The following is a 26,001-nucleotide window of genomic DNA, read 5'->3' on the forward strand; positions in this document are numbered from 1 at the left end:
CCCCCCCCCCCCCCCCCAAACACACGCCGGTCAATGCAAGAAATATTTAGCATAATTTGTACCCTAAGAGGGCACAAATATTGGAAGTTTATATATATTTAGCATAATCACGTTGCATATATAGGCATTGTAAGTAACAAGGAAGAAGAGCATATTAAAAAATTTACCTTTAACGGCAGATGGTTTCTTAAGCCTGCAACTCCATCATATATAGGCCGATGTTTGAAAGGTCTTTAGAGCATCAGTTGTAGCATCATCGGTATCCCTGGCTTGAAAGGTGATACGGCACCACAACCCAGCAGCAAGTGATATGTTCACAGTCAAATTTTTGACAAATTCGTACCTTTTATTCTAACAAATAGAAGAAAGCCAAATTAAAAGGGGCAGACAGAATAACATTTTTCTCTAAGGATACGGCAATTATATAAGAAGTTTTTACTTACATTCTGTGAATTGAAATCGTCAATGGCCATGCGAGACAACTCGGTATATCTTGGGATGTTCTCGAAACCCCGTTGTGGATTAATTGGAGCCACCATACTAACCCCCAATGGCAAATCCAAATTGATATCAAAACCCTATTTTGCATTATACATGAACAACAAAAAGGACAAAAAAAAAAAAAAAAAAAAGAAACACCCGACAAGTAGAAAAAGCACACACCCAATGGTGTGGTCTAGTCGTCAATGAAGTGGAATGAGAACCATGAGTTCTCAGTTTCAATAAGTCTAGCGGATTAGACTAAACCGACACCTAATAATCACCGTTCATTGACAGACTCCTTGCATGAATTTATTGTTGAGTAGGAGTTCAAGTCTAAAATAAAGTAAAACTACAGAGACCTACACGTCTAAAGTAAACTATGTATATTTTACAGTGGCATTAATTGTTAGTTCTACTGTTTAGAGACAGTCAAGGAATCAAAAATTGCTTGAAGAGACTTTTTTTGGGTACAAATATCAGACATTTAGGATATGCTTGAGAAAAACACTAGGCGATTTCTTACCATGATACGAAATCATACAAATAAATAAAAAAAGTTATCTACGGGCTCAAACTAGTAGTAGCTTTAGTCCAAATATTGTATTTGTATTAAGAGATTCATGAAATAAGTAAAAAAAAATTAAATTCAATAATTATCTAGAATTTATAGGTCATAAGTTTGAAAAGAGGGCAGGGTACCCACCTCGCTCTCATCCACCTGCCGATTATATTCCTCCCGAAGTTTCCGGGACATAGGTCGACCGTCGAAGAAAAAATAAAAATTTGAAGATAAATTTTTTTAAATATTTAAAAACCGTCATCCCTCTAGAACAGAGGGATTATAATTTTTGCTTACAATATTATTATAGAATGAGAGTGATTTTTATTATAGAATGAGAGTGATTTTTATTATTGATGTTGTTGGTTTAACTAGTATATATTTGTTTTTTCATATATACAAATATATAACAAAAAGCTATTAAATCTAACTAATTTTAATTTCTTTGGTTTCATCGATATAGAGATGAAATGTAATTTTTCTATATTTAATCCATAAAAAACCTATACTAGACTTATGGCTAGTGTAACATGAACATGACGAATAAGGTATAAAATTATAATTTCTTTCGAGATGCAGAAGTAGAAAATAAATTTTTTCAAGAAAAAAATATCTTTACCATAAGTTTATAGTTTTTAAATTATCTTTATTAACATTTTTTCGTTTTTATTTTCACCATCCCTTTCTTTTCTTTTTTGTTTCGCTGTATTTTTATTATCCTTCACTTATCCTCTTTGGAATAGTCTCTCTATTACAAATATAAAAAATTACTTTACCGATTCTTCTTTTCTTCGTCTCCAATTCCTCTTTAAAATAATTTACAAGGGTAATCACCCTACATCACTCTCTGTCATCCAAAACTAACCTTGTCGTGATGACGCCTAACGTAATACTAGGCAAGCTTATACACTACCAAAACAAATTAATATTTTCATTTTTAAGACAAAACCAAAGCATTTTAACAATAAATCTACATAAGGAGTTTAAATCAAACCACAATGCGGAAAGAAAGTCCGACATCGGGGTGTCACTAGTCTTGAGCATCTACTACAACCGTCTGACAACATCAAGACTAACATAGCCTAGAAATAACTGAATACAACTAAGGGAGGATAAGGAGAGAGAAGCAGGGCTTCGATCGCCAAGGCAGCTACCTTACTAACTCCGATGGACCTGCCACTAAGTAATCAACACCCGCTACCGGGTTTAAAAATACCTGGATCTGCACACAAGGTGCAGGGAGTAATGTGAGTACGCCAACTCAGTAAGTAATAAAAGTAAATAAAGAGCGAGCAGTAGTGACGAGCAATAAAACATATACAGTTCATATCATAAAATCTCAGTAGAATACAACAGGCTTTTAATATCAGGGTTTTGAATCAACTCAGCTCATTTAAATCCAGTTTTAGTAAAACCATTTAAAACATCTTTCAACAGTTTTCAACAAAGTGATGAAACAGTGAGTAAAAATGATGAAAACATAATCAGCCATTCAGGCAAAAAAATCCGGGGTTTCATACCCTCAGGACTAGATTTACAATCATTACTTACCTCCAACAGGTCAAATCCCTACTCTGCGATGCTCTTGCCCCTCGACTCGGACTCCAGTCGCTCCGAATCTATTCACAACCATAACAATACCATCAATATACGCTAATGGAATGAATTCCACAAGAAAAACTATCAAATTAGGCACAAATCCCGAAATCCTCTCAAACCCGACCCCCAGGCTCACGTTTCAGAATCCGACGTAAATCACAAAACTAGAAAGCCCTTACACCCACGAGTCCATAAATACAAGATTTACCAAAATTCGACTCCATTTGACCCTCAAATTCCCAAATCAAACTCTCCAATTCCCAAGCCCTAATTCCAACACTTTCATCCCTAATTTCTACGAGTTACATGCTTTAAACAACTGAAAATCATCAAAAATCACGAGTATTAGGCATCAAATTACTTACCTCAATGAAAATCCCCTTGAATCCCTCTTCAAATTGCTCCCAGAAGCTCCAAAAATGGATAAAATGGTGAAGAATAACCCAAAATTCGCGAAGGATTTAATTTATACTCTCCGCCCAGCAAAACCGCATCTGCGGTCAAAATATCTGCTTCGGTGACGCCACACCTGCGGAAAAACCACCGCAGGTGCGGATTTCACTTATTCCTCAAGATCCGCATCTGCGGCCAACATATCGCACGTGCAGTCTCGCAGGTGCGCTCCAATACTCGCACCTATGCTTCCAGCTCAGACCACTCATTCCCGTATCTGCGGGCTTCTTTCCGCTTCTGCGAAACTCGCCCCTGCGGTCTCCCTTCCGCAGGTGAGGAAACACCAGCAGTCTTCATCAACTCTCCAACACCAAAAACCAATCCGTCAACCATCCGACTCACACCCGAGGCCCTCGGGACCTCAACCAAAAATACCAACAAGTCACATATCAACATACGAACTTAGTCGAACCTTCGGAATACTCAAAACAACATCAAAGCACCGAATCACCCTCATATTCAAGCTAAGAACTCCTAAACTTTCGAATTTCGCAAACGATGCCGAAACCTACCAAACCTCGTCCGAATGACCTGAAATTTTGCACACATGACACTATGAACCTATTCCAACTTCTAGAAATTCATTCCGACCCCGACATCAAAATTTTCACTACCGATCGAGAAACGTCAAATTTCCAATTTCGCCAATTCAAGCCTAAATCTAGCATGGACCTCCGAATCTCATTCAGACGCGCTCCTAAGTCCAAAATCACCTAACGGATCTAACCAAATTATAAGAATCCAAATCCGAGATCGAACACTAGAAAGTCAAAACTTGGTCAAACATTTCAAATTTAAAGCTTCAAGTTGAGAATTGTTCTTCCAAATCTATTCCGATTATCCTGAAAACCTAAACCGACGATTTACCTAAGTCATAATACATCATGCGGGGATAGTCATGCCCGAGAAATGGCGAGCGAAGTGAAAATGCTCAAAACGACCGGTCTGGTCGTTACGTTCTCCCCCACTTAAACATACGTTCCTCCTCGAACGTGCCCAGAGTTGTTCCAAATGCCAACAAATCATTGTATAACCTTACCATGCACATACCCGGGGGGGTGATCCACGTCACCCTATCCCATATGGGTCTGATAGCACAACATAACTGAAATTTCGTAATCCAACCTAGCCCATAAAACTTAGAACCAAATTTCCCCTTCCAAAATTATCTATAAGATCAGAATTTCACATCTGTGCGATATATAAGTCCGAACAAGCTGTATCAAACCATATCCGTAATCCAAGATGTAATTACATGATAGACCACATAACTTAAACACTCGTAGCGATAACTTCTAATCACATCAGCTGCTCAAAATAACCCAATACTGATAATAAACCTCTTATCAAACAAAGCCTCGTTCCAACACTTTCGTCTACTGCCAATGATGAAAGAAACACACAGAAATCATAACCATTCCTCCGATCAACTAGTCTGGAGTTCCTCTCCTTCGGCAAGGACTATAGTAAATTTCTAAGCCGAATTTCGATATTATCCTTCCAACATGCTGAAATTGAATCCGATGGTATTCATCCTAGGTCTAATGACCTCATCTCATCCAACACGACTACTCAATTGACATGACACATCAATACCATCTAAGGACACAAGCCATGCAAATCCGTGCACCAATAAGCAACAGTCTAAATATACTCAAATTGTGGAAAATGCCTTAAATGAGATAGCTGTACCCCAAGCTCACCAGTACCACCACAACACGATGCTAAGAACCCATCACATACCGTAGAACCAGAACCCACGAATATAACCCGAATGATCATACCTTTACATAACTCCATTACAACGCGCGACCCTATCCAAACACCGGTCCACATGAAATAACTCAAGTCACCATGCTCAAAATCATCAAACCTGCGCAATTTGATGTCTAGTACCAAAAGTGAATCACCATAACCACGGAGAAGTAAATGACCCAATGCCATACTAGCCCGAAAGAACATATCCAATGCGCAATCAGTCATGCAACACCCAAATACCCGTCTCACTCAAATTCCACTATGAAGACGAAATAGAACCATATCATTTGTGCATCAAATCAACAAATCACAATCTCGCGTAGCTCACAAGAGTAACTCACAAACAAATCTCAGGACACAATAAGCTTATCAACAACTGAATGGCACATGTCTCAACAATAGCAATTCAGAGTCAACAAAGCCGACTCGATGCAGAACACACATCCATATTGGCCTACCAATGAACCCCTTATCAAGGAGTTCCTGAAGCTGCTCCTTCAACTCCTTTAACTCCGCTAGTGCCATACGATATGGTGGAATAGAAATGGGCTGAGTTCCCGGCACCAAATCAATACCGAAATCAATAACCCTATCCGGTGGCATGCCCGACAAGTTTGGAGGAAACACATCCAGAAAATCCCTCACCACCCGAGACTGAATCAATGGTAGGAGTTTCTGCACTGACATCTCGCATGAAGGCTAAATAAGAAAGACAACTCTTCCCAACCATCCGCTGGGCCTTCAAAAATGAAATCACTCTACTGGGAACATAATCCGTCGAACCTCGCCACTCCATCCGCGTCACCCACAACATGGCCAACATCACCGTCTTAGCGTAACAGTACAGATTAGTACAACAAGGAGACAACCAATCCATACCCGTTATCACATCAAAATCCACCATACTATTCAGGTCTCCAAACCCCCCAATAGTCACCATACAAGATCGATATACGCGGTCCACGATCACGACATAACCCGTTTATGAGAACTCCCAGTCTCCAAATCCATAAAGCACACGAATCACCATATCTGATCCCAACTCCACCGCCCGTACTCGATCATTCCATGAGGGATACTTCTATAATTCTTCTGTGAAACCAAGCAAACTCGAATATCAGTAGTCGATCAAACAAGAGAGTGCCGCAATACTAATGAAGAATCCATCGCTTAAACACATCCCCCTTTTTGGAATTTATACCCTCACCAAGCCACACCAATTAGTAATATCAATCACCTAGTCAGCAACAAAGGATTAGATTATGTGCAAAGTAACAGAAAATGAGATATATGATGGGCTATCTTCAATAGGGAATGATAAATCTCCTCGAGTTGATGGTTATAATGCTTACCTTTTCAAAAAAGTATGGCCTCCTGTGAAGACAGAAGTTATTGATGGTGTTAAAGATTTCTTCAAAATTGGGAGATTGTATAGGGCAATTAACTGTACTGCTATCACACTAGTCCCAAAAACTGCCAAGCCAAACATTATGAAGGAGTATAGGCCTATTGCATGTTGTACCGTGCTATATAAAATGATTGCCAAATACTTGCCTACAAATTGCAGGAAGTGATGCCAGACATTATTTGTGAAGCCCAGGCTGTTTTCATTCCAGGGAGGAAAATAGCTGACAACATCTTCCTTGCCCATGAGCTAGTAAAAGATTATACAAGTAAGAATTTATCAGCTAGGTGCATGATAAAAATTGATCTACAAAAAGCATATGATTCTGTTGAATGGCCCTTTGTGAGACAGATGTTAATTGAGCTTGGTTTGCTTGACCAATTTGTGTTTTAGATAATGGAGTGTGTTCAAACTGTAAACTATATTGTGGTGATCGATGGTGAATAAAGTAAGCCCTTTAATGCAGCTAGAGGACTTAGACAAGGAGATCCAATATCTCTATTTCTATTTGGGATAACTATGGAGTACCTGCGTAGACTACTTAATGAGTTGAAAGAGGATAAAAGGTATCAATTTCATCCAAAATTTGCAAAACTAGGTGTCACACACTTAAGTTTTGCAGATGATCTATTGCTGTTTGCCAAAGGAAACCTTCCCTCTATCACTGCACTCTATGAATGTTTCAGGATTTTCTCTACAACTTCAGGACTGCAAGCTAATCTTGGGAAGAGTTGTGTATATTTTGGAGGAGTTAGGAAGGAAGAGCAGGAAAATATTCTGAAGCATTTGGGGTTTGTCCATGGGAATCTGCCTTTTAAATACTTGGGAATGCCTTTATCTACAAAGAAGATTTCTCTATTGTAGTGGCAGCCTTTGATAGAGAGAATTACAGCCAGAATCACTTCATGGACAGAAAGAAACTATCATATGCAGGAAGAACTCAATTAGTGAAGTCAGTTCTGTTTGGTATGCAAGCATATTGGGCTCAACTATTCCCTATTCCTTCAAAGGTTTTGAAGACTATAGATGCCTATTGCAGAAGCTATATGTGGTCAGGTAGTAATTCAATTACTAAGAAAGCTTTGATAGCATGGGATAGAGTATGTCTGCCTAAGTCTATGGGAGGAATAGGTATCATCAACACAAAGCTATGGAACCAAGCTGCTCAAATCAAGACATGCTGGGATGTTGCTCATAAAGAAGACAAAATATGGATTAGATGGATTCGTGCTTATTACATCAAAGGAAAGCCACTAATGGAAATAATAGTTCCAGCACAAGCAAGTTGGATTACTAGGAAGATATTGGAATCGAAGAATAAGCTGCATTTGATACCTGGAAACAAGACCACAAGGAGTTTGACAAATACTATCTACTATAAGCTGCTTCCTGAAATGAGGCCAGTAATCTGGAAGAGTCTTATATTTAAGAATGATGCGAGGCCAAAAGCAAGCTTTATAACGTGGTTATTGTTACAGGGGAGATTGGCAACAACAGATAGACTAATAAGATGGGGCATGACAGTGGACACCACTTGCTCATTATGTCAAGCAGAACTGGAAACTAGAGAGCATTTGTTTGTTGAATGTGATTTTGCTAAAGCTATATGGAGGAGACTGCAGAAATGGTTAAAATGGCAGCAAATAGCAGAAGAATGGAATCAACATATTGACTGGGCTATCAAAAATGCTAAAGGAAAATCACAACAAGCTCAAATATTCAAATTGATATATGCAGAATGTATATGTGCTATATGTATGGAAAGGAACAATAGAGTGTTTGAAAAGAAGACTAGAAGTTGGGAAGCAATTGTACGAGAAATTGTCTATATCTGTTATGTTAGAGCAGGCCCTAGAGTAAAAAAGTTTCTGTAGAGTTTTACATTTTTAGATGTTTAAGAATTTTGTGTTAGATGAGCACTCTTTGTATATAGTAGTAGTGAGGAAAGATAGATAGAGTTTTTTTTTTTTGAGATAGCTAATTTTGTTTGATTAGCTATGACCTTGTAAAGTTTTCAAAGGTGATTAGTACAAAAGGTTAGTTACCAAAAAAAATTACAAAATCGACCAAAAAAAACTGATATAGTTTCCTTTTTGATAAATTCAAACCATGAAACCCCATTTGACTTTATGTTTTATGTGCCAAAAGACAGATTATTTAGAGAAAAACAATAAGGGTGTGTTTGGTACTAAGGAAAAATATTTTTGTTTCAAATTATTCATGTTTGGTTGATTTAAATATTTTAAAAAATATTTTTTCTCATGAACTTATTTGGAGGAAAATGACTTTCCTACCAAAAGAAGGAAAGATATTTTCTAAAATATTTTTTCAACCTTTCGTACCCTATTTTTATATACCCCCCCCCCCTCCCCCGCACCCACCACCCCCGCCCCAACTCCACCACCCAAACCCTAGATTACGCCTACCCTCACCACCGCTACACCCTGCCCCTAGATCCTGACCTACCATCCTCCCCTGCCCTTATTCATCTCGTCTCCTATAGCATTTTCTTAAATTATATATTTTTTAAAAATATTTTTTGCTACATAACCAAACGCCAAATCAAAATAAGTAAGTTTTAAGGAAATATTTTTCTTCGTACCAAACATACCCAATGTTATTCAATTTTCTTTTTGATGAAAAGCGGAAAACCAATATAATTTGTTTGCATATTCTCTGTCTTTTTATTTCATCTTTACTTATAAAAATCATGTGCATGCATAAATATGCACACGAAAATAAACACTATTTTTACGTACACCCCAAAATGAGTTTGTCTTAAACATTAATGAATTGAGCCAGGGCAGTAATTTTCAAAATTAAAATAGTTTAACCACTAATTTTGTTCTATATCATTTAGAATTGAAGTGAGGAAATAGTGTTGGAATAATGTTCAAGTACACACACATATATAAGAAATTCTATCAAATTATACTCCAATATTTTGATCTAAGAAATTTTAACATAAATAATAAATTAAGTATTGGGATAAAAAAAATCAATCTGGTTGTTTTATATACCACTTTACAATATTTATCTTGTATGCCATTCTCTCTTTTTTTTCCTTAGGAGATGTTGTATGACCTAGCTCAAATTGTGTAAATACTTATTATGTCTAGTTTAACTGATTTTTTTTTTTAATGTAATTACGTCTGGCGTCCCCCTTATATTGGACACCCAAAAAAAAAAGAGTTTACAAATTACAACAGTCTAAAAGGAAAGAGAGTTTAACTGATTAAAAGTCATAACAAATGGCTTAATATTATTTGTCAAGATTACAACAATAACAAGCCAGTAAAATCTCACAAGCGGGGTATGAGGAGGTAGTATATACGCGGACCTTACCCCTATTCCGGAGGAGTAAAGAGACTATTTTCGATAGAGCCTCGGCTCATGAAAATGAAAAAAGACAGTGAAGCAGTCAGGGGCAAAGCTACATGTTTTGAAGGGTGGTCAACTGACCACCCTTCGTCGGAAAATTACACTGCGTATATAGGTAAAATATTAGATTTTAGATGTATATAACATATATTGAACACTCTTTGTCGGAGAATTTTTTTCACTTCTTTCAAGTTTGAACACCCTTGAGTAAATTCCTGGCTTCGCCACTGAAAGCAGTATAAGCAACAGAAACCAGATAAATAATACCATCAACATAATACAGATCATTTTGAATAAGTTGAGTGTAGTCCATTAATAGTACAATTATAGTAGTAAGATAAAATAAATTACATAATGCAACCTAGTAATTTGATTTGGAATGAAAAAACAAAAAAACTTACACAGTTATATGTCTCCTATCCCACTACTTACTGTACGAAAGTTCTTGCATTGCATTTCACAGACTTGCAGTCCAGCAAAAACCATCACCTTTTTCCCTTTTAAATTTACTTATTCTCATTGTTTTACTTTCATTCTTCATTACCATCTCCCTTGAGTGATATGCTCTCCCCTCTCTCTCTAAATTTTCTTTTCAAGAGCTTCTCATTTTTGTGAAGCTCAGTGTTTTTTACATTGAACCATTGGGGTTTTTGAGTTTATACAAATTAGTATAAATTTGTAGTTTGACACAAAATGTTTGATTGATTTATTTATTTTTTATTTTCGAAAATCTGGTGGAAAAAGAAGATACAACCCATGTTAATGGATTTCTTTTTAGAGTATAACTCTTCACTTTTTTCCATTTTCAAAAGCTACTGAGGTTGAACATTTTCACCATTATCAGTTTAGTTTGGAAGGTTAACAAGTTAATAAAAAAAATGATAAGAATGGACATTGGGCCTAACTCAATCCGAAAAGGTTGAGTTAGGCGAAATGTCCATTCTTATCATGGTATTAGAGTCAGACCCATCCCAATTATTGTTACCGATGTGGGGCCCCCATTTATGTTGTCCACGCTCCAGAGGCCTGGGCGTGAGGGAGGGTGTTGAGTTGTCCCACATCGGGGATTTGAGGTCCTTGGTCTCCTTATATGGCTTGAGCAATCCTCGCCTCACAAGCTAGCTTTTGAGGTTGAGTTAGGCCTAATGTCCATTCTTATTATGGTATCAGAGCTTTCATAGATTTATACTAAAATAATATTTTCCTTCATACACATTTCCAGCTAAAATCTAAAAGTGTGTATTATTTTGAACCAAATCTACATTATCTCGTTTTTCTAAGCTTAATCTTTCTCATGCTGTACCTTATTATTGTTATTATTATTATTATTATTATTATTATTATTATTATTTAGGGTTTGGGACCTGCAATCTGATCTGTTTTTTGAAGAACACTAAGAATATTGTAAGAAACTTTTTTTATGGATTTCTTGTAGTGTCATAAACCTCCCCATTTTTTTTCATTTTTATTAAGAGCTAGCTATAGAATCTCCTACTTGAAGCATTTAATTTAGATAAGTTTTTACGTTGATGATTGTGGTTAGGCCATACAGATATCTTTCAAAATACCAAAGAAAGAATATTTTAGTGGAGTTATAAACCATTGTTCTTAATTAAATATGGTGTTTTACAAGATTTGTAAAGATCACTATTCGCTTTTCTTTGATTTAATTTTGTGTGCGGCTTATTCTCCTTTTTCTTTTTGTAGTCAACATGGCAGAGAGGCAAGAAGACTTTGAATTTAGTTTGAAAGATAGTGGGATACTTCTTCCGAATGCCCGAAAATAAGGCAAGATGAGTAAGTATATATATATATATATATATATATATATATATATGTGATAAAATTAAATAATATCAATTATATATGTTATAGTAGTATACTGTTTTAATACGATGTGTTGGGTTGAGCATTACAGTTAAACGTGAGATCCATTTTATTCAAGAGGTAACCCACTATTAATCTTGAAGATTTATGCAAACTGATCATCATACAAATTTTATAGTACTAGTTAATTACGACAAACATATATATGTATTAGCTCATTTTTTATCCATGTTAAATATGGGCAGGCCGTCGGATACGGATATATTATCCATTTTGCATAACCCGTCAACCCGGCCATATCCGACCCGCCCGTTTAGTTTCTTATTGCATGTGTCTGTTGATATATGTCCTTTAGGGGTGGCAAATGGGCGGGCTGGACTTAATTTAGATGGGTCAAAATGGGTTGAATCGATAAATGGATCATTACCCAACCCAACCCAAACTTTACTTGGGCTGAAATGCGTTGGGTCAAGATGGGCTAAACAATAGGCTGTAGCCTAACCCGCCCAGTTTGATCCATTAATGGAATTATTAATTATCTTTGATGTTCAGGTAATCACGTTTCACAATAATGTGCTTGGTGATTGGAGATCAAACTTGATATTATATATCTCTTTTTTAAATCAACTTGATAACTATTGTACACGTTTTAGATAAAAGTATTTCATGTATTATACTGTTAGTCCCAGTAATTATTTTTATAGTTATATAAATTCATTTTGCTAGGGATTTAGTAATTCAACTTAATTAACGGAAAAGGTTCTGATATATCCTTGTACTATGATAAATTATTTAAAATTGTCTCCCGTTATACTATTGGGCCATAAAAGTCCCTACCGTCTAACTATCCTTACAAATCTGCCCTTACTTTGACGGAAGTGCCACGTGGCATCCATCCTTGCCTCTTTTTAAATCTGGGCACATAAGAGACGACCCGCTCCAATTATACCCACCAACCCATAACCCATTTATAAACCAAATAATACCCCAAGGCCATTGACCAATGACTTATAACCCAAATTAAACCCCAACCCTAATTTATAATCCTACTGCCATCTCCATCAAACCCTCTATGCTATTAGCTCCATCAAGACAACCCATTTCAACAAATTTCATCATAAATGTCGGAGTCTAGTGCTACATCAAAGAGGATGTGCCATTGTGGAGAGATTGCCAACCACTTCCGATCGACCACACCTCAAAATCCCGGAAGAAGATTCTATAAATGTGCAAAACCTGAAGTAAGTTTGTTAATTGTTTGTACAAAACTGAAATTTTTATTCCTTCTAACCTAATTATTGTTCATTTTCGTTAGAATGAGTCGTGTGGATATTGGGAATGGCAAGACGAACCTTTTCCGGACCGAGCTTTGGTAGAAATCAATAAGTTGCAGTATAAATTGGATGCTAATGTTACAATCAATGTTGAAGCAATTATTGGAGTCGTGCACGGTAGAAAGAGACAAGCTGTTGGAAAAAGTTGAAGATTTGGAGGTTTCAAAAAATGTTGAAGTAAACAAAGTAAGGGAAGTCGAAGATAAAGTGGTTAAGATGAAGATGTTTATTTGGATTTCAGTTGCACTTATTGTTGGTTTTGTTGCGGCAATGTGAATGAAATAAATTGTGTTTGTTGAAGATGGCCTATGGTCCATATTTCACTTGTTAATGTATGTTCCTAAGTATTAGAGTTCTTTTTGCCATTGTAAAACAATTACATCAATTGTTAATGTATGTTTTGATGTTCCAAGTGCTAGTATTTTTTCCAAGTGCTAGTGTTTTGATGTTCTATCTATTGACTTGTCAATTGTTTGCAATTAGTTTGAATTGTTTTATGGCATATGGTCCTTTTTAAGTACTAGAACTTAATTTGAAAACATAGATCATCAAAAGCATAAACTTTGGTGATGATCATATGGGACTAATCTATGCACCTGGAGCGGGTCGTCTCTTATGTGCCCAGATTTAAAAAGAGGCAAGGATGGATGCCACGTGGCACTTCCGTCAAAGTAAGGGCAGATTTGCTAGGATAGTTGGACGGTAGAGACTTTTATGGCCCAATAGTATAACGGGGGACAATTTTAAACAATTTACCATAGTACAAGGATATATCAGACCCTTTTCCGCTTAATTAAACACTAGTAATGGGACGTTCAGATTTGATACCGATTTGTAGTTACGTTCATTATCCTAGTTTTGCAGATTCAAGAATTCAAGTATAGTATTGTTGCAACCAAATTGATTTTTAATTGTTAGCTTAATATTTTATCTTTTCACACCAAATTTAAATAATAATATATATATGTGTTGTCAAATACTTGTGTGCATGAGCAAAAATAAATTTCTCTCTCTAACGTCAATCTAGAGAGAAAGAAACGTATGAAAAAAAGAACAAATATTTAATTTATATAACTTAAAAAAAAGTAGATTTAATTTAAAAAGGGAATATACCAAAAGTTGAATGGCAAGTACTATTTCCATTTTCAAATCCTTGTGATATCCTCTTTATTGCCGCAAATGAATGTAAAGCGTTAATGGGCTGAAGTTTGATGGGTTGAGTTTGGGCAGTTTCACGGATTGAACTGGGCTACTATGTTTGCACGGGTTAAAATGGGTTGGGCCCAAAATCGGCCCATCAGAAAGATATGTGTCGCCCTAATCCCTTATATATGGAGACTGAACTCTGTTTTTTACCACAAAAACTAGCTTTGTGCTGCTGTTTTGAACTAAATGTTACCATTCCTCAAAAGAAAATTATCACTTCATTACAGTTAGTTGACTTTGTTTTAACTAATTTTTATTTTAATTTTATAGCACGGGAGAAGCCGTATCAGCTCTATTTGCAAAAAAATTCAGTGAATGAACTCTCTATACAACAAATCGCAGATTTATTGCCAAAAAAAAGGAGAAGGGGAATGGGAATGTTGCTTCTAGCAGCAGTGGGACCAAAAGGGAGAAGGGGAAGGCTGCTCCTTTTTGCAGCAGTGGAACCAAAAAGGAGAAGGTGTTTGGATCCGGAAAAGGGAAGCAGAAAACGTGATAGATTGTTATTTTTAGTATATGTTTATGTTATAGAAATTAGCAGGTAAGAATCAATTGTGACAAAATATTTAAGGAAGCAGGATATTTCCCTAAATTTTTTTGGTGCTAAGGTCTTTAATGATGTAATGATCTATCTGGAAAATTTGAAATTCCAGATAGATCAGTAACATATATTTACACACAAAATAGTCAGTATCATTAGTTATTTTTTTAATTTTCGGCTTAAAAAGAGTAAATATCTCATTTTTAACAGTTTAGGTGTTCCAATGATCATATAGACTACACTCAACAGTAGCTATTTTATCACATCATCCACGTACTCATGATTACAATAAAATTGAAGGCAAAGTATAGACATCTCCCTGAAGTAGGCCACTATTTTCAACTGAGCCTAGTGATAAAGGGATTCAAAATCATAACAGCTTTTCATTCGTTAGTTTAAATTGCTTTCAACTAGAGTCCTAGTTTTACTGAAATTCTAACTCTTGTGTAAATATCTATTGTACTTATCTACTTAGATTTGGATTCACAAATCCACTGTATAAATATACGCAGCAAAGGCAATGGAAAATGAACACTTTCAGCAATTATTTGTGTTCCTTTATGGTATCAAGAGCATCAAAGACTCCAACGAGTAATTGATTCTGGGAACACCTCTTTTTTTTTTCTCTGTCAAACCAAACCAGCAACAATGTCCTCTTCAGATACTATTGTTGTTGCTGCTACTGGTGGCAGTGCCCCTCCACCAAATCAACTAATCACCATTAATCCTGCATCCCAACTACCTCTCAAACTCACTGGCAGTCACAATTTCTCGACATGGAAAGCTCAACTTTCCACTCTCCTTATTGGATATGATCTCATGGGTTATGTAGATGGCACGGAACTGTGTCCTCCACAGTTCCTTATTTCAACAGATGGTTCAAGCAAGCCCAACCCAGCCTACAAAATCTGGACAAGGCAAGATAGCCTTCTTCGAAACGCAATCATGGCCTCAGTGGATTGCACAATCGCACCAATGATAGCCAATGTCACCACAGCTGCACTTGCTTGGAAATGTCTTCACACTACATATGCCAACAAATCCCAGGCTCGGATTTTTGGACTTCGTGAACAACTATCCGCGCTGCGAAGGAATTCAAAATCTATTGCTGATTTCATGGGTGAAATAAAATCCTTAGCGGATGAACTGGCAGCCACTGGATCTCCTTTAACCAGCGAAGAGTTGACGATTAAAGTCCTTAGTGGTTTAGGTCCTGAATTTAAGGAAATTTCAGCAGCCATCCGAGCCCGAGACACACCTATAAGCTTTGAAGAACTATATGATAAACTACTTGGTCATGAAGTTTTCCTAAAGCATGAAGATGCCAAGAAGGAACAACTCACTATCACTGCTCAACTCAATCAGAGAAACTCCTCAAACAGTCGACCTCGTAGTAACAACTTCAACACCAATCGCAAGTCCTTCTCCACAAATGGACAGTCCAGCAATCATCTCAAACATCAGAATGGATATAATCCATGACAATCCAACAATCAACGAGTTCAGTGTCAACTTTGCGACAAATTTGGTCATATAGCTAAAGTTTGCCGCTCAAAATCTCACTCTGCTGCTGAAATGCAAGCTAATTTTGCTGCTCGTAACAACATGTCAAATAGCCGGTGGGTGATTGACTCAGGAGCATCACACCACATGACAAATGATCCACAAAACCTCATGTCTGCATCAGATTTCACTGGCACGGACGAGATCATCATTGGTGACGGTAATGATATTCCTATTTCACATATAGGAAACACCACTCTCTCAAATTCTAATTTTAATTCATTTATGCTTAATAATGTCCTGTGTGCACCTCACATAAGAAAAAATCTTATTTCAGTAGCCAAGTTTTGTAGACAAAATAATTCTTCCATTGAATTCTTTCCATATTCTTTTGTCGTGAAGGATCTGAGAACGGGGGCATCCCTTCTTCGAGGCCAGAATAATGGGGATCTGTACGAATGGCCATCAATTGATCGTGTCGCCAAGCAGTCCCCACCTTCAACTCAGTTTGCAATGTCAACTAGTCATCCACCACTACATTTATGGCATGCTCGTTTTGGTCATCCTCAACCTCGCGTCACAAAGTCAATGGTCTCGTTATTGAACCTTCCGGTGTCTACATCCAAGTCTTTTACTTTTTGTGATTCTTGCTTATGTAATAAGAGTCATCGTCTCTCATTTGGAATAAATACTTTGCAAAGTGTTAGACCTCTTGACATTCTGTATTCAGATGTGTGGGGACCCTCTCCTATTCCTTCCTTTGATAAGTCTCGCTACTATATTGTTTTTGTCGACCACTTTACGAAGTATTCTTGGCTTTTCACAGTTAAACAAAAATCTGATATCATGTCCGTCTTTGATAACTTTAAAAATCAAGTTGAAAAATACTTTAATACATCAATTCGTTCTGTCTATAGTGATGGTGGTGGCGAATACATTGGCCTACATTCTTTACTTAGTCGCCTGGGCATTCAACATTTCACCAGCCCACCGTACACTCCCCAACATGTTGGGACGGCTGAACGAAAACATCGTCATATCATAGAGACGGCTCTTACTCTGCTACACCATGCATCCGTTCCACTTCATTTTTGGTCACTAGCATGTCAAGCAGCCATATACTTAATCAATCGCATGCCTACACCGATTCTCAAAAATAAATCACCTTATCAAACATTATTTAACATTGCTCCCAACTACTCGAAACTCCGGGTCTTCGGTTGTTTATGCTATCCATGGCTTAGGCCATGCACAAGCCACAAGTTAGACAATAAATCAAAACCATGTGTATTTATGGGGTATGAAAAAATGTCAAGCAGTTACATTTGCTACGACCCTCAAAATCAGAAATTTTACTCTTCTCGCCATGTCATTTTTGTAGAGTCGGTATTCCCCTTCAAAAACTATCAAACTACTCTACCTCGTGTCAATCCTACACAAATAGGTCCATGGGTAATTCATCCTGTTGAATCTTCTTCACCTACTAGAGAAGGTCAAACTTCTTCCAAAGCTCTTCTATCTGATGAGATACAAATGGCGCCGATGAACAGAGATTCCCATTACTCTGCCATGATCAGTGATGAGCCTTCTGTATCACCATCACAGGTAACTACTTCACCTTTCTCTTCTTCTCTACCTGTTTCACTCCCTGCACAACCCAATCCAACACTTACTGTTAACACTACTGGAAACTACACCTGCCCATCTCATCCTCAAGACTCAACTCATCCCCAAACAACTTCTTCTGAAATAACCACAACTCCACCAATGTCAACTAACCAGTCTAACCGGTCTGCTTTATCACCCAACCAAACTCGACCAGTAACACGGTCAATGAACAATATTTTCAAACCAAAAGAGGTCTTTGATTATTTAGCCACAACTGGATCATCTCCTCTTCCATTAGCTCCTAGTTCATATCGCCAAGCTTGCCAACATCCTCACTGGCGTAATGCAATGCAAGTAGAGCTTGATGCTCTACAACGCAATCAAACTTGGTCCTTGGTACCCCCATCCCCCCATCATAATGTCATAGGATGTAAATGGATCTTCAAAATCAAACACAATCCTGATGGCACTGTGGAGCGCTATAAAGCGCGCCTTGTCGCCAAAGGATATACCCAACGACCAGGCCTTGACTTCGACTCCACATTTAGCCCAGTAGCAAAACATACCACAGTACGTGTTATTATCTCCATCGCCGTCACCTTTGGTTGGCTTATCCATCAGTTGGACATCAACAATGCCTTTTTACAAGGTACTTTGCATGACACTGTTTTTATGAAACAACCTCAAGGCTTTGTGGATTCTCGATTTCCAGAACATGTTTGCCTCTTGAAGAAAGCTATTTATGGTCTACGCCAAGCTCCCCGTGCTTGGTATTTGGAGCTTCGTTCTTACTTGCTTTTGTGTGGTTTTACTAATGCTCATTCTGATAACTCTTTGTTCATCTATCATTGTGGTGAGTCTCTGCTATTTCTTCTAGTGTATGTAGACGATATTATTATCACAGGTAACTCGAGGTCTGCTGTTCAGTCTATTATTACTAGATTGGCCTCTCAATTTTCTCTTAAAGATTTGGGCAGCCTATACTACTTCCTCGGTGTAGAAGTTACTCCATACAATGGTGGCTTACTTCTGACCCAGCACAAATATATATATCTGATATACTAGAACGCCACAACATGTTAGATGCTAAAGGGGTGTCTACTCCACTGTCTAATTCATCAGTGTTGTCTCTCAATGATGGTTCTACTCCAACGGATGCAAAAGAGTATCGGCGAGCTATTGGTGCTTTGCAATACCTATCGCTCACTCGTCCAGATATTTGCTTTGCGGTAAACAAGTTAGCTCAATTCATGCACTCTCCAACTGTTAAGCATTGGCAGGCTGTCAAAAGGGTTCTTCGATACTTGAAGCACACTATAACTTATGGCTTACACTTCAAGAAGTCTTCTTCCTTGTCCCTAACAGCATTCTCTGATGCTGATTGGGCCGACAACCATGATGATCGCATGTCTACATCAGCTTACTTAATTTTTCTTGGCTCTAATCCGATCAGTTGGTCATCCAAAAAGCAGCGTACAGTTGCTAGATCATCTACTGAAGCAGAATATAAGGCGGTGGCTACTGCAGTGGCTGAAGTGAACTGGCTCTCTAATCTTCTTCGTGAACTCTTTCTAAAGCAGCTCAAGTTACCAATTATATATTGTGACAATATTGGTGCTACTTATCTTTGTAAAAATCCCGTTTTCCATAGTAGGATGAAACATGTAGCCATTGACTTTCATTTTGTTCGAGACCAAGTTTCCAAGGGAGAAATTGTCGTGCGATATATACCAACAGGTGAACAATTAGCGGATCCCCTTACAAAGGCCCTACCTAAGCGGGCGTTTCTCCAACTAGTCAACAAGATTGGTCTTCTTTCCATCCAGCCCATCTTGCGGGGGCATGATAAAGGGATTCAAAATCATAACAGCTTTTCATTATCCACGTGATTCCGTTAGTTTAAATTGCTTTCAACTAGAGTCCTAGTTTTACTGAGATTCTAACTCTTGTGTAAATATCTGTTGTACTTATCTACTTAGATTTGGATTCACAAATCCACTGTATAAATATACGCAGCAAAGGCAATGGAAAATGAACACTTTCAGCAATTATTTGTGTTCCTTTACCTAGTACCTTTAGATACCCCAACCTCACTCAATATGTGTCTAATAAACGACTTGGAGCAGTATAGTATAGGCCAACTTTAGAGAGCCCAAAATTAACCAAAATAGTGCGCACTACCATAGATCAAAGCGAAACAACCAACCATCTACAGAGGATTTCTCAACACCAAGTTATTCTAATAAAAGCTTCATTGTCAAACATAACCAGAATCATAACATCGGAGCACATTTTTCCTTGTCTTAGTAATAAAAAACAGATAACCCTACGTTCCTAAAGACATAACTACGAGCGTAGATGACAAATCACAACACTTTTTTCATGTCTTAGTAATAACACAACTAAGTGACACTACATTATTGGTTAGGTCTGACAACGAAGATTTGAGCAGTTATCCTTTTGGTGCATTGGATGTTGTCGGCAAGCACACACAATAATAGCAACATATTTTTTACAATATCGGCAATAAATTTTGGCATATTCGAATATAACAGATCCAAATGGAGTGAAATGGATAGCGATACGATGGACCTCAGGATTGGGGCATAGTTGTTGTAATTAGGTGTGTAGCAAAATACACATGCATAAATCAATGGGTAGTAACATACACCACTGGATTGTTTCTTAAGCCTGCAAAATGTAATTTCTTTGTCTCCATCAAATCCCCACCACGCCAATGTTTGAAAGGTCTTTACAGCATCAGAAGTAGCAACATCAGCATCAACATCCCTGGCTTGAAAGGTGGTACGACACCAATACCCAGCAGCAAGTGATGTGTTCACAATCAAATTTTTGACAAATTTGTACCGTTTATTCTAACAAATAAAAGAAAGCCAAATTAAAAGGGCCAGACAAAATAACATTTTTCTCCAAGGGTAAGGCAATTATATAAGAAGTTTTTACTTACTTTCTATGAATTGAAATAGTCAATGGCCATGCGAGACAGCTCGGTATATCTTGGGATGTTCTCGAAACCCCATTGTGGATTAATTGGACCCACGACACTAACCTCCAATGGCAAACCCAAATTGATTTCAAACCCCTATTTTGCATAATACACGAACAAAAATGACAAATCAAAAAAAAAACCCCGACAAGTAGAAAAAGCACACACCCAATGGTGTGGTCTAGTAGTCAATGAAGTGGAATGAGAACCATGAGGTCTCAGTTTCAATACGTCTAGCAGATTAGGGGGTTTATGTACTTGTAGAGGTGGGTAAGACATTTGTGGAGGCGGTGCAAGCCGTTGCGGGTTTTGTGAGTGTGGAGCATATGGCGGTGCATTGTGGATAATGTACTGGGGAGGTGAGGTATGACTTCGGGGATTTTGTGGAGGAAAGTAGCATTGGTGAGGGTTATCTGGAGTTCGAGGATATTCATGGGGTCGGTATTGAGTCTGAAAGCGTTTAGCAGGAATGCCCACTGGATCATGTCGTTGGCGGGGCTCAGCAACATCTTTTCTATCAATCGGAGAACTGACCCGAGCAACTTGTTCGTTCCATCTGAACCAAAACTCCCTAAAACTTTCCTTGGGTCTCTTTCCTTGGGAATCAGGGACTTTGAACACAGTCTCGCTAGAGGATTGAGGAAGAGTGGCTGGTGGAGGAGCTACAAAAATAAGAGCAGATGTTGGAGTAGGGTATGAGGTTGTTTTGGCTGGTGGAGCATGGAAAATTTTGGAGGAAGTGCCAGGATGATTGTGGTAAGGGGTAAAGCCCGGTTCATGTTGAGGGGAAAGGTCGACGGTAGTGGGAACCTGGGCTTGTGATATTGGCGGGATAGTTGTAGGGTTTTCAGTATAGTTAGTGGGGAATGAAGGTGGAGGATGCCCCCTGACCCAAGACTGATGCATTTCTGCCATCTATTGTTTCAACCTTCCGACCTCCTTTTTCAGTTCCGATTATGATTCTACAATCTCCCTTGGTGGGTCTACAACTCCATTGTCCAAGTCTTTACTAACCATGTCAACCTTGCTCTTTCGACCTTGTGTTGTATGGACGAATCGCCAAAGTACCACAAACTAACCACCTTCTGTTATGATAACAATTAAAGTAACAAAGGGGAGCAAAACAAAGCCACCATATTAGTGTTAGGGCACTTATTAGATAGAAATATCACATGCAATGCCCCTAGCAATAATTAACGGTTCTAGAATGGCTTCGAGGGTAGGAAGGTCATATGGCATCATCCCAATTTCACTTTTCCTGGCCCATTTCCTTCTTCATTTTCCTTTCTAACACCGCTTGGTTTTTCATTTCTTTCCCCCTCTTTTCTTTCTGATTATCGTTCTTTTCTTTCCTCTCATTTCTCATGTCCCACACTTCATTCTTTTATTTTTCTTTTTTTTGGATTTTTTTAATAATGATTCGATCAAACCCTATGTAGGTTGCCTACGTATCATCTCCCTCATGAATCAGATCAAGCGTAGTTCTGGAAAAATAATGGACAAATAAACTAAAAATAAAAATCTTTTGAATTTTTCATTTTTATAACTTTTTTTTTTCAAATACAAAACAGGAAGTACTATAACAAAAGACTCAAAAATCTTAACTAGACTGACAGACTCGATACTACCGTACAAGACTAATAATTAAAAGACAACATAAAATAGACTTAAAAATAAAAAGTTTTCTCAAGTAGCTCGTGCATGCAATGGTCTTGACTAGAATGGTCCTGGGGTATTTGTCATGCTCAAACTTTAACAAATTAATCCATACCTGAATGGGAAAAATAAGATCAAATAGAGTTAGTGACTCAAGACACATGTGACGCCACGACACCTTCTATTGGACATATGCAAGCATGATTAAGGCTATTTTTGCAAAATGACCTAAGTAGCCGAAATGTGGCCAGAAGTGCAAACTCAACATGGATGACTACTCAGATATGGAAATACCTTACTAAGGCTTATATGGATTCAAACTCCTGATAATCATGGCCCAAAATTAATTTGCAAAATGACCCATTTTGCAAAAACGACCGATATGGCCAGAAGTGGCTAAAGATAAAAACTCAAAAGGACGGACCTTAAAGTAATATGACACCTAGTTGTGGACTCAATATCCTAAGACATGGGTACTTGAACCACTTCACGAAAATGACCCCTTTTTGCAAGAATGGCCAATGTGGCCAAAAGTGGCTAGACATGCAAGATTTGGCTAAGACCCCGCAAAGCCAAGAACCTAAGACTTACTAGGAAGACCGGACCCTATGTGGGCTACCTACGCATCACGTCCCGAAAGAGGAGAATCAGGTATGCATAGTTCGGGAAGATTGGATATGGGAGAAGCTTAAAAAATGACACTGATTTGGAAAAAATATATTTTTTTGTCTTTTTGAAAAATGATGGAAATTGTAAAATCTTTTTGAATTTTCTTTTTCTTGATTTTCTTTTTTTTTTTTTTTGAAAATGAGGGGACCGTGCAAAATCTTTTTGAATTTTTCATTTTCATTTTTATTCTGATTTTTTTAAAAAAAAAAAGTTGTGAAAGAAAAATATAACTGGGCCCTACTTGCTTCATTTTCACCCTTCTTTGCCAATCATCGGTCTGCCAAATGACCTTTTCACCCTCAAAGATGCAACATGTATCACATAGGGATGATTGAATATCTTTTTGGGCCACGGGCCCATTTTGACAAACCGACACCTAATAGGGTAATAAATTTAGTCACATCACCCTTCACCAACGGATTCCTTGCATGAACTTACTATTGAGTAGGAGTTCAAGTCTAAGATAAAGTATAAAACTATAGAGTCCAAAGCAAACTAAACCTAAAAAGACTTCATATATCTACAAGAATACTGTATATTTTACATTGGCATTAATTGTTAGCTCTACTGTTTAGAGATAGTCAAGGAATCAAAAATTGCTTGAAGTGACCTTTTTTTTCCGTACAAAACAACAATAAACCCAGTTAAAATCCCACTAGTGGGGTTTGGGGAGAGTAGGGTGTACGCAGACCTTACCCCTATCCCAAAATGGACAGAGAGGCTGTTTCCAGGAGACTCTCGGCACAACAGGAAAGGCAATAATATCAGAAAATAAATAAGAGAAAAGATATGTAACAATAAAAGATACCAGAAAGAAAATCACCACAACAAATATCACTGGCAGAAAAACACTGGGCTACGTATTTGTATTAAGAAATTCATGAAATAAGTAAAAAAATAAAATTCAATAATTATCCTAGAATTTAGTGGTCATAAGTATGAAAGGGTACACACCTCGCTCTCATCCGCCTGCCGATTATATTCCTCCCGAAGTTTCCGGGACATAGTGATACGAGTAGCTTGAGTCAGTAGTACCTCGTGCTTGCGGAGTGGTACAAAGCAGTTAAGTTAGTTAGAATAGGAGTTGAGGAGAAGTTTGAGAAACTATTACTTTAGCCCACTTAGTTTTTAAATGACAACTTGTAGTTATTACACATTATCCCTGTAATTTTTCTTGTCTTATATACAAAAGGTCCAAGGGTCCAAATAGGGAAGGTACGGGTGTTAGCAGAGGGAATTCCACCTCACTCACCCTATATATACATTGTAATCCCTGCTTCAGAGGAATCAATCAGAGAATATACTACTTATTTTGCCCTAGCTAGCTTCTTCTTCTTCTTCTTCTTATTTCCTTTTGTTCATTTTTGCCGCAACCTTTTTCTTTTCCTTTACTGTTCCATTGCTTAATTGCTATCAGTGGTATCAGAGCACCTTCTTGGCTTTGTGGCGATGTCGGGAGAGATGAGTGAAGTCATGAGCACACTACACAAAATATCTGCTGAGATGTCAAATTTCTCAGCTCGGCAAGAGCAGCTTGAAGCTGCACAGGAGCATAATAGCAAGCAGCAGGAGGACTCTTTGAACGAGCTAAGAGAGGTCCTTAATGAAGTGATTCTTGGGGGTAAAGGACCTGAGAGAGACAAGAGGTCACAACCTGCAGATGGGGAGCTATATTCCCCTAATAACCAACCCTTCGACTTTGGAGACTTAGCCACACCAAGCACCAGTAATGTAAGCACTGCACCAGTAGGTACCTTCACTTCTTCTGTTCCGGCTCCTAGTTTGAGTATTAGACCCAATGTTAGTAACACTATGGCAAGTGGTATGAATTCTGCTCTTGTCCAGTTGCCTGTGGCTCAATCTCAACCAATAGCTCGTTCAATCATGGCAAGTAACCCCCCTTTACCTCCTCCACCATCTTATGTGCTCACGAGTATGCCTTCTCCCCACCCCAGACCTGCCCCAATGCAACCTCTAAATTTTCCAACTCCACCTCCAAATGGCAGGGCATACCAACCCCTAATGGCCTGGCCTCAAGGCCCTCACACAGGAGTAATACCTCCCCACCCTGCCTATACACAGCCCATACATTTCCCTCCTTCTTACTACACCCACACTGGCCATATTCCTTCCCCTCTATACCACCAGACTCCTTATATGCCAACCTCATCCCAGTACCAATATAACAACATAGCCCCCAACCAACCACAAACTCAGCATAACCATACCACACCCTTGCCCAACATACCCTATACAAAGTACACTAAGGTGGACTTCCCTAAGTTTGATGGAGAGGATTTAAGAACTTGGCTATACAAAGTGGAACAAATTTTTGCAGATCAGGAAGTAACTATTCAGCAGAGAATGAAGCTGGTTTCCTTACACTTTAAAGGAGATGCCTTACAATGGTATCTAGGCTATATGAGGAGTAGGGGTCAGATGCCCTTGCCCACTTGGGAGGACTACCTATGGGCTCTTTGTGATAGTTTTGGAGCAGAATACTCAGACCCCATGACAGAGTTAATGAATATCAAGCACACTGGTTCTGTCAAGGACTATTAGAAAGCTTTTGTGAGTGTGATGACTAGAATTAACCTCTCTAGAGAGCATGCTATTAGTATTTTTCTGAATAACTTGAAGCCTGAGCTTAGCCATGCTGTCAAGGTTGGCAATCCTACCAGTCTTCCTCAGGCCTATTACTTGGCTAGGTTGCAAGAAGCCAGTTTTGCTGCCCAGTCCAAGGCAATCAAAGGTACTTTTTCTTCTTCAGCTGCATACAAGACACCTGTAGGCAAAGGAATTGGAGGCATGTTTAAGGGAAACCAGACCCCTTACAAGAAACCTGTGGTTGCTAACTTTGACACTAACAGAAGAAGGAGGCTTACACCAGCTGAGATGGATGAGAAAAGAGCAAATGGGATTTGTTTTTTCTTTGATGAAAAGTTCACACCTGGGCACAAATTCAAGGCAAAAAGACACTTGTACTCATTAGAGATTGAGGAGAAACAACTG

At 38.1% G+C, this 26,001-nt stretch overlaps 4 protein-coding genes across 4 annotated transcripts; all 4 read left to right on the forward strand.

The window, feature by feature from the left end:
• LOC109229791 lies at nt 6,115-8,131 on the forward strand. The gene is made up of 5 exons (XM_019395344.1): nt 6,115-6,375; nt 6,420-6,624; nt 6,724-6,823; nt 6,944-7,048; nt 7,138-8,131. Exons 1-5 carry the CDS (start codon nt 6,115-6,117, stop codon nt 8,129-8,131), a joined length of 1,665 nt encoding a protein of 554 aa, XP_019250889.1.
• Nucleotides 15,195-16,028, forward strand: LOC109229792. The gene has a single exon (XM_019395345.1). The coding sequence runs from the start codon at nt 15,195-15,197 to the stop codon at nt 16,026-16,028; it is 834 nt and encodes a 277-aa protein (XP_019250890.1).
• Nucleotides 18,734-19,546, forward strand: LOC109229793 (uncharacterized mitochondrial protein AtMg00810-like). Its single transcript, XM_019395346.1, has one exon. It carries the CDS (start codon nt 18,734-18,736, stop codon nt 19,544-19,546), a length of 813 nt encoding a protein of 270 aa, XP_019250891.1.
• LOC109229795 (leucine-rich repeat extensin-like protein 5) lies at nt 24,439-25,551 on the forward strand. The gene has a single exon (XM_019395347.1). The coding sequence runs from the start codon at nt 24,439-24,441 to the stop codon at nt 25,549-25,551; it is 1,113 nt and encodes a 370-aa protein (XP_019250892.1).

This window comes from Nicotiana attenuata, chromosome 7 (genome assembly GCF_001879085.1).
Source record: "Nicotiana attenuata strain UT chromosome 7, NIATTr2, whole genome shotgun sequence".
NCBI classification, from domain to species: Eukaryota; Viridiplantae; Streptophyta; class Magnoliopsida; order Solanales; family Solanaceae; genus Nicotiana; species Nicotiana attenuata.

Coding starts and splice junctions, on each gene's coding strand:
- LOC109229791 (XM_019395344.1), top strand. CDS start 6,115: ATGTGCAAAGTAACAGAAAATGAGATATATGATGGGCTATCTTCAATA. Junction 6,625..6,723: donor ACAGATGTTAATTGAGCTTG/GTTTGCTTGACC, acceptor CCTTTAATGCAG/CTAGAGGACTTAGACAAGGA. Junction 7,049..7,137: donor AATATTCTGAAGCATTTGGG/GTTTGTCCATGG, acceptor AGCCTTTGATAG/AGAGAATTACAGCCAGAATC.
- LOC109229793 (XM_019395346.1), top strand. CDS start 18,734: ATGTTAGATGCTAAAGGGGTGTCTACTCCACTGTCTAATTCATCAGTG.
- LOC109229795 (XM_019395347.1), top strand. CDS start 24,439: ATGTCGGGAGAGATGAGTGAAGTCATGAGCACACTACACAAAATATCT.
- LOC109229792 (XM_019395345.1), top strand. CDS start 15,195: ATGTCCTCTTCAGATACTATTGTTGTTGCTGCTACTGGTGGCAGTGCC.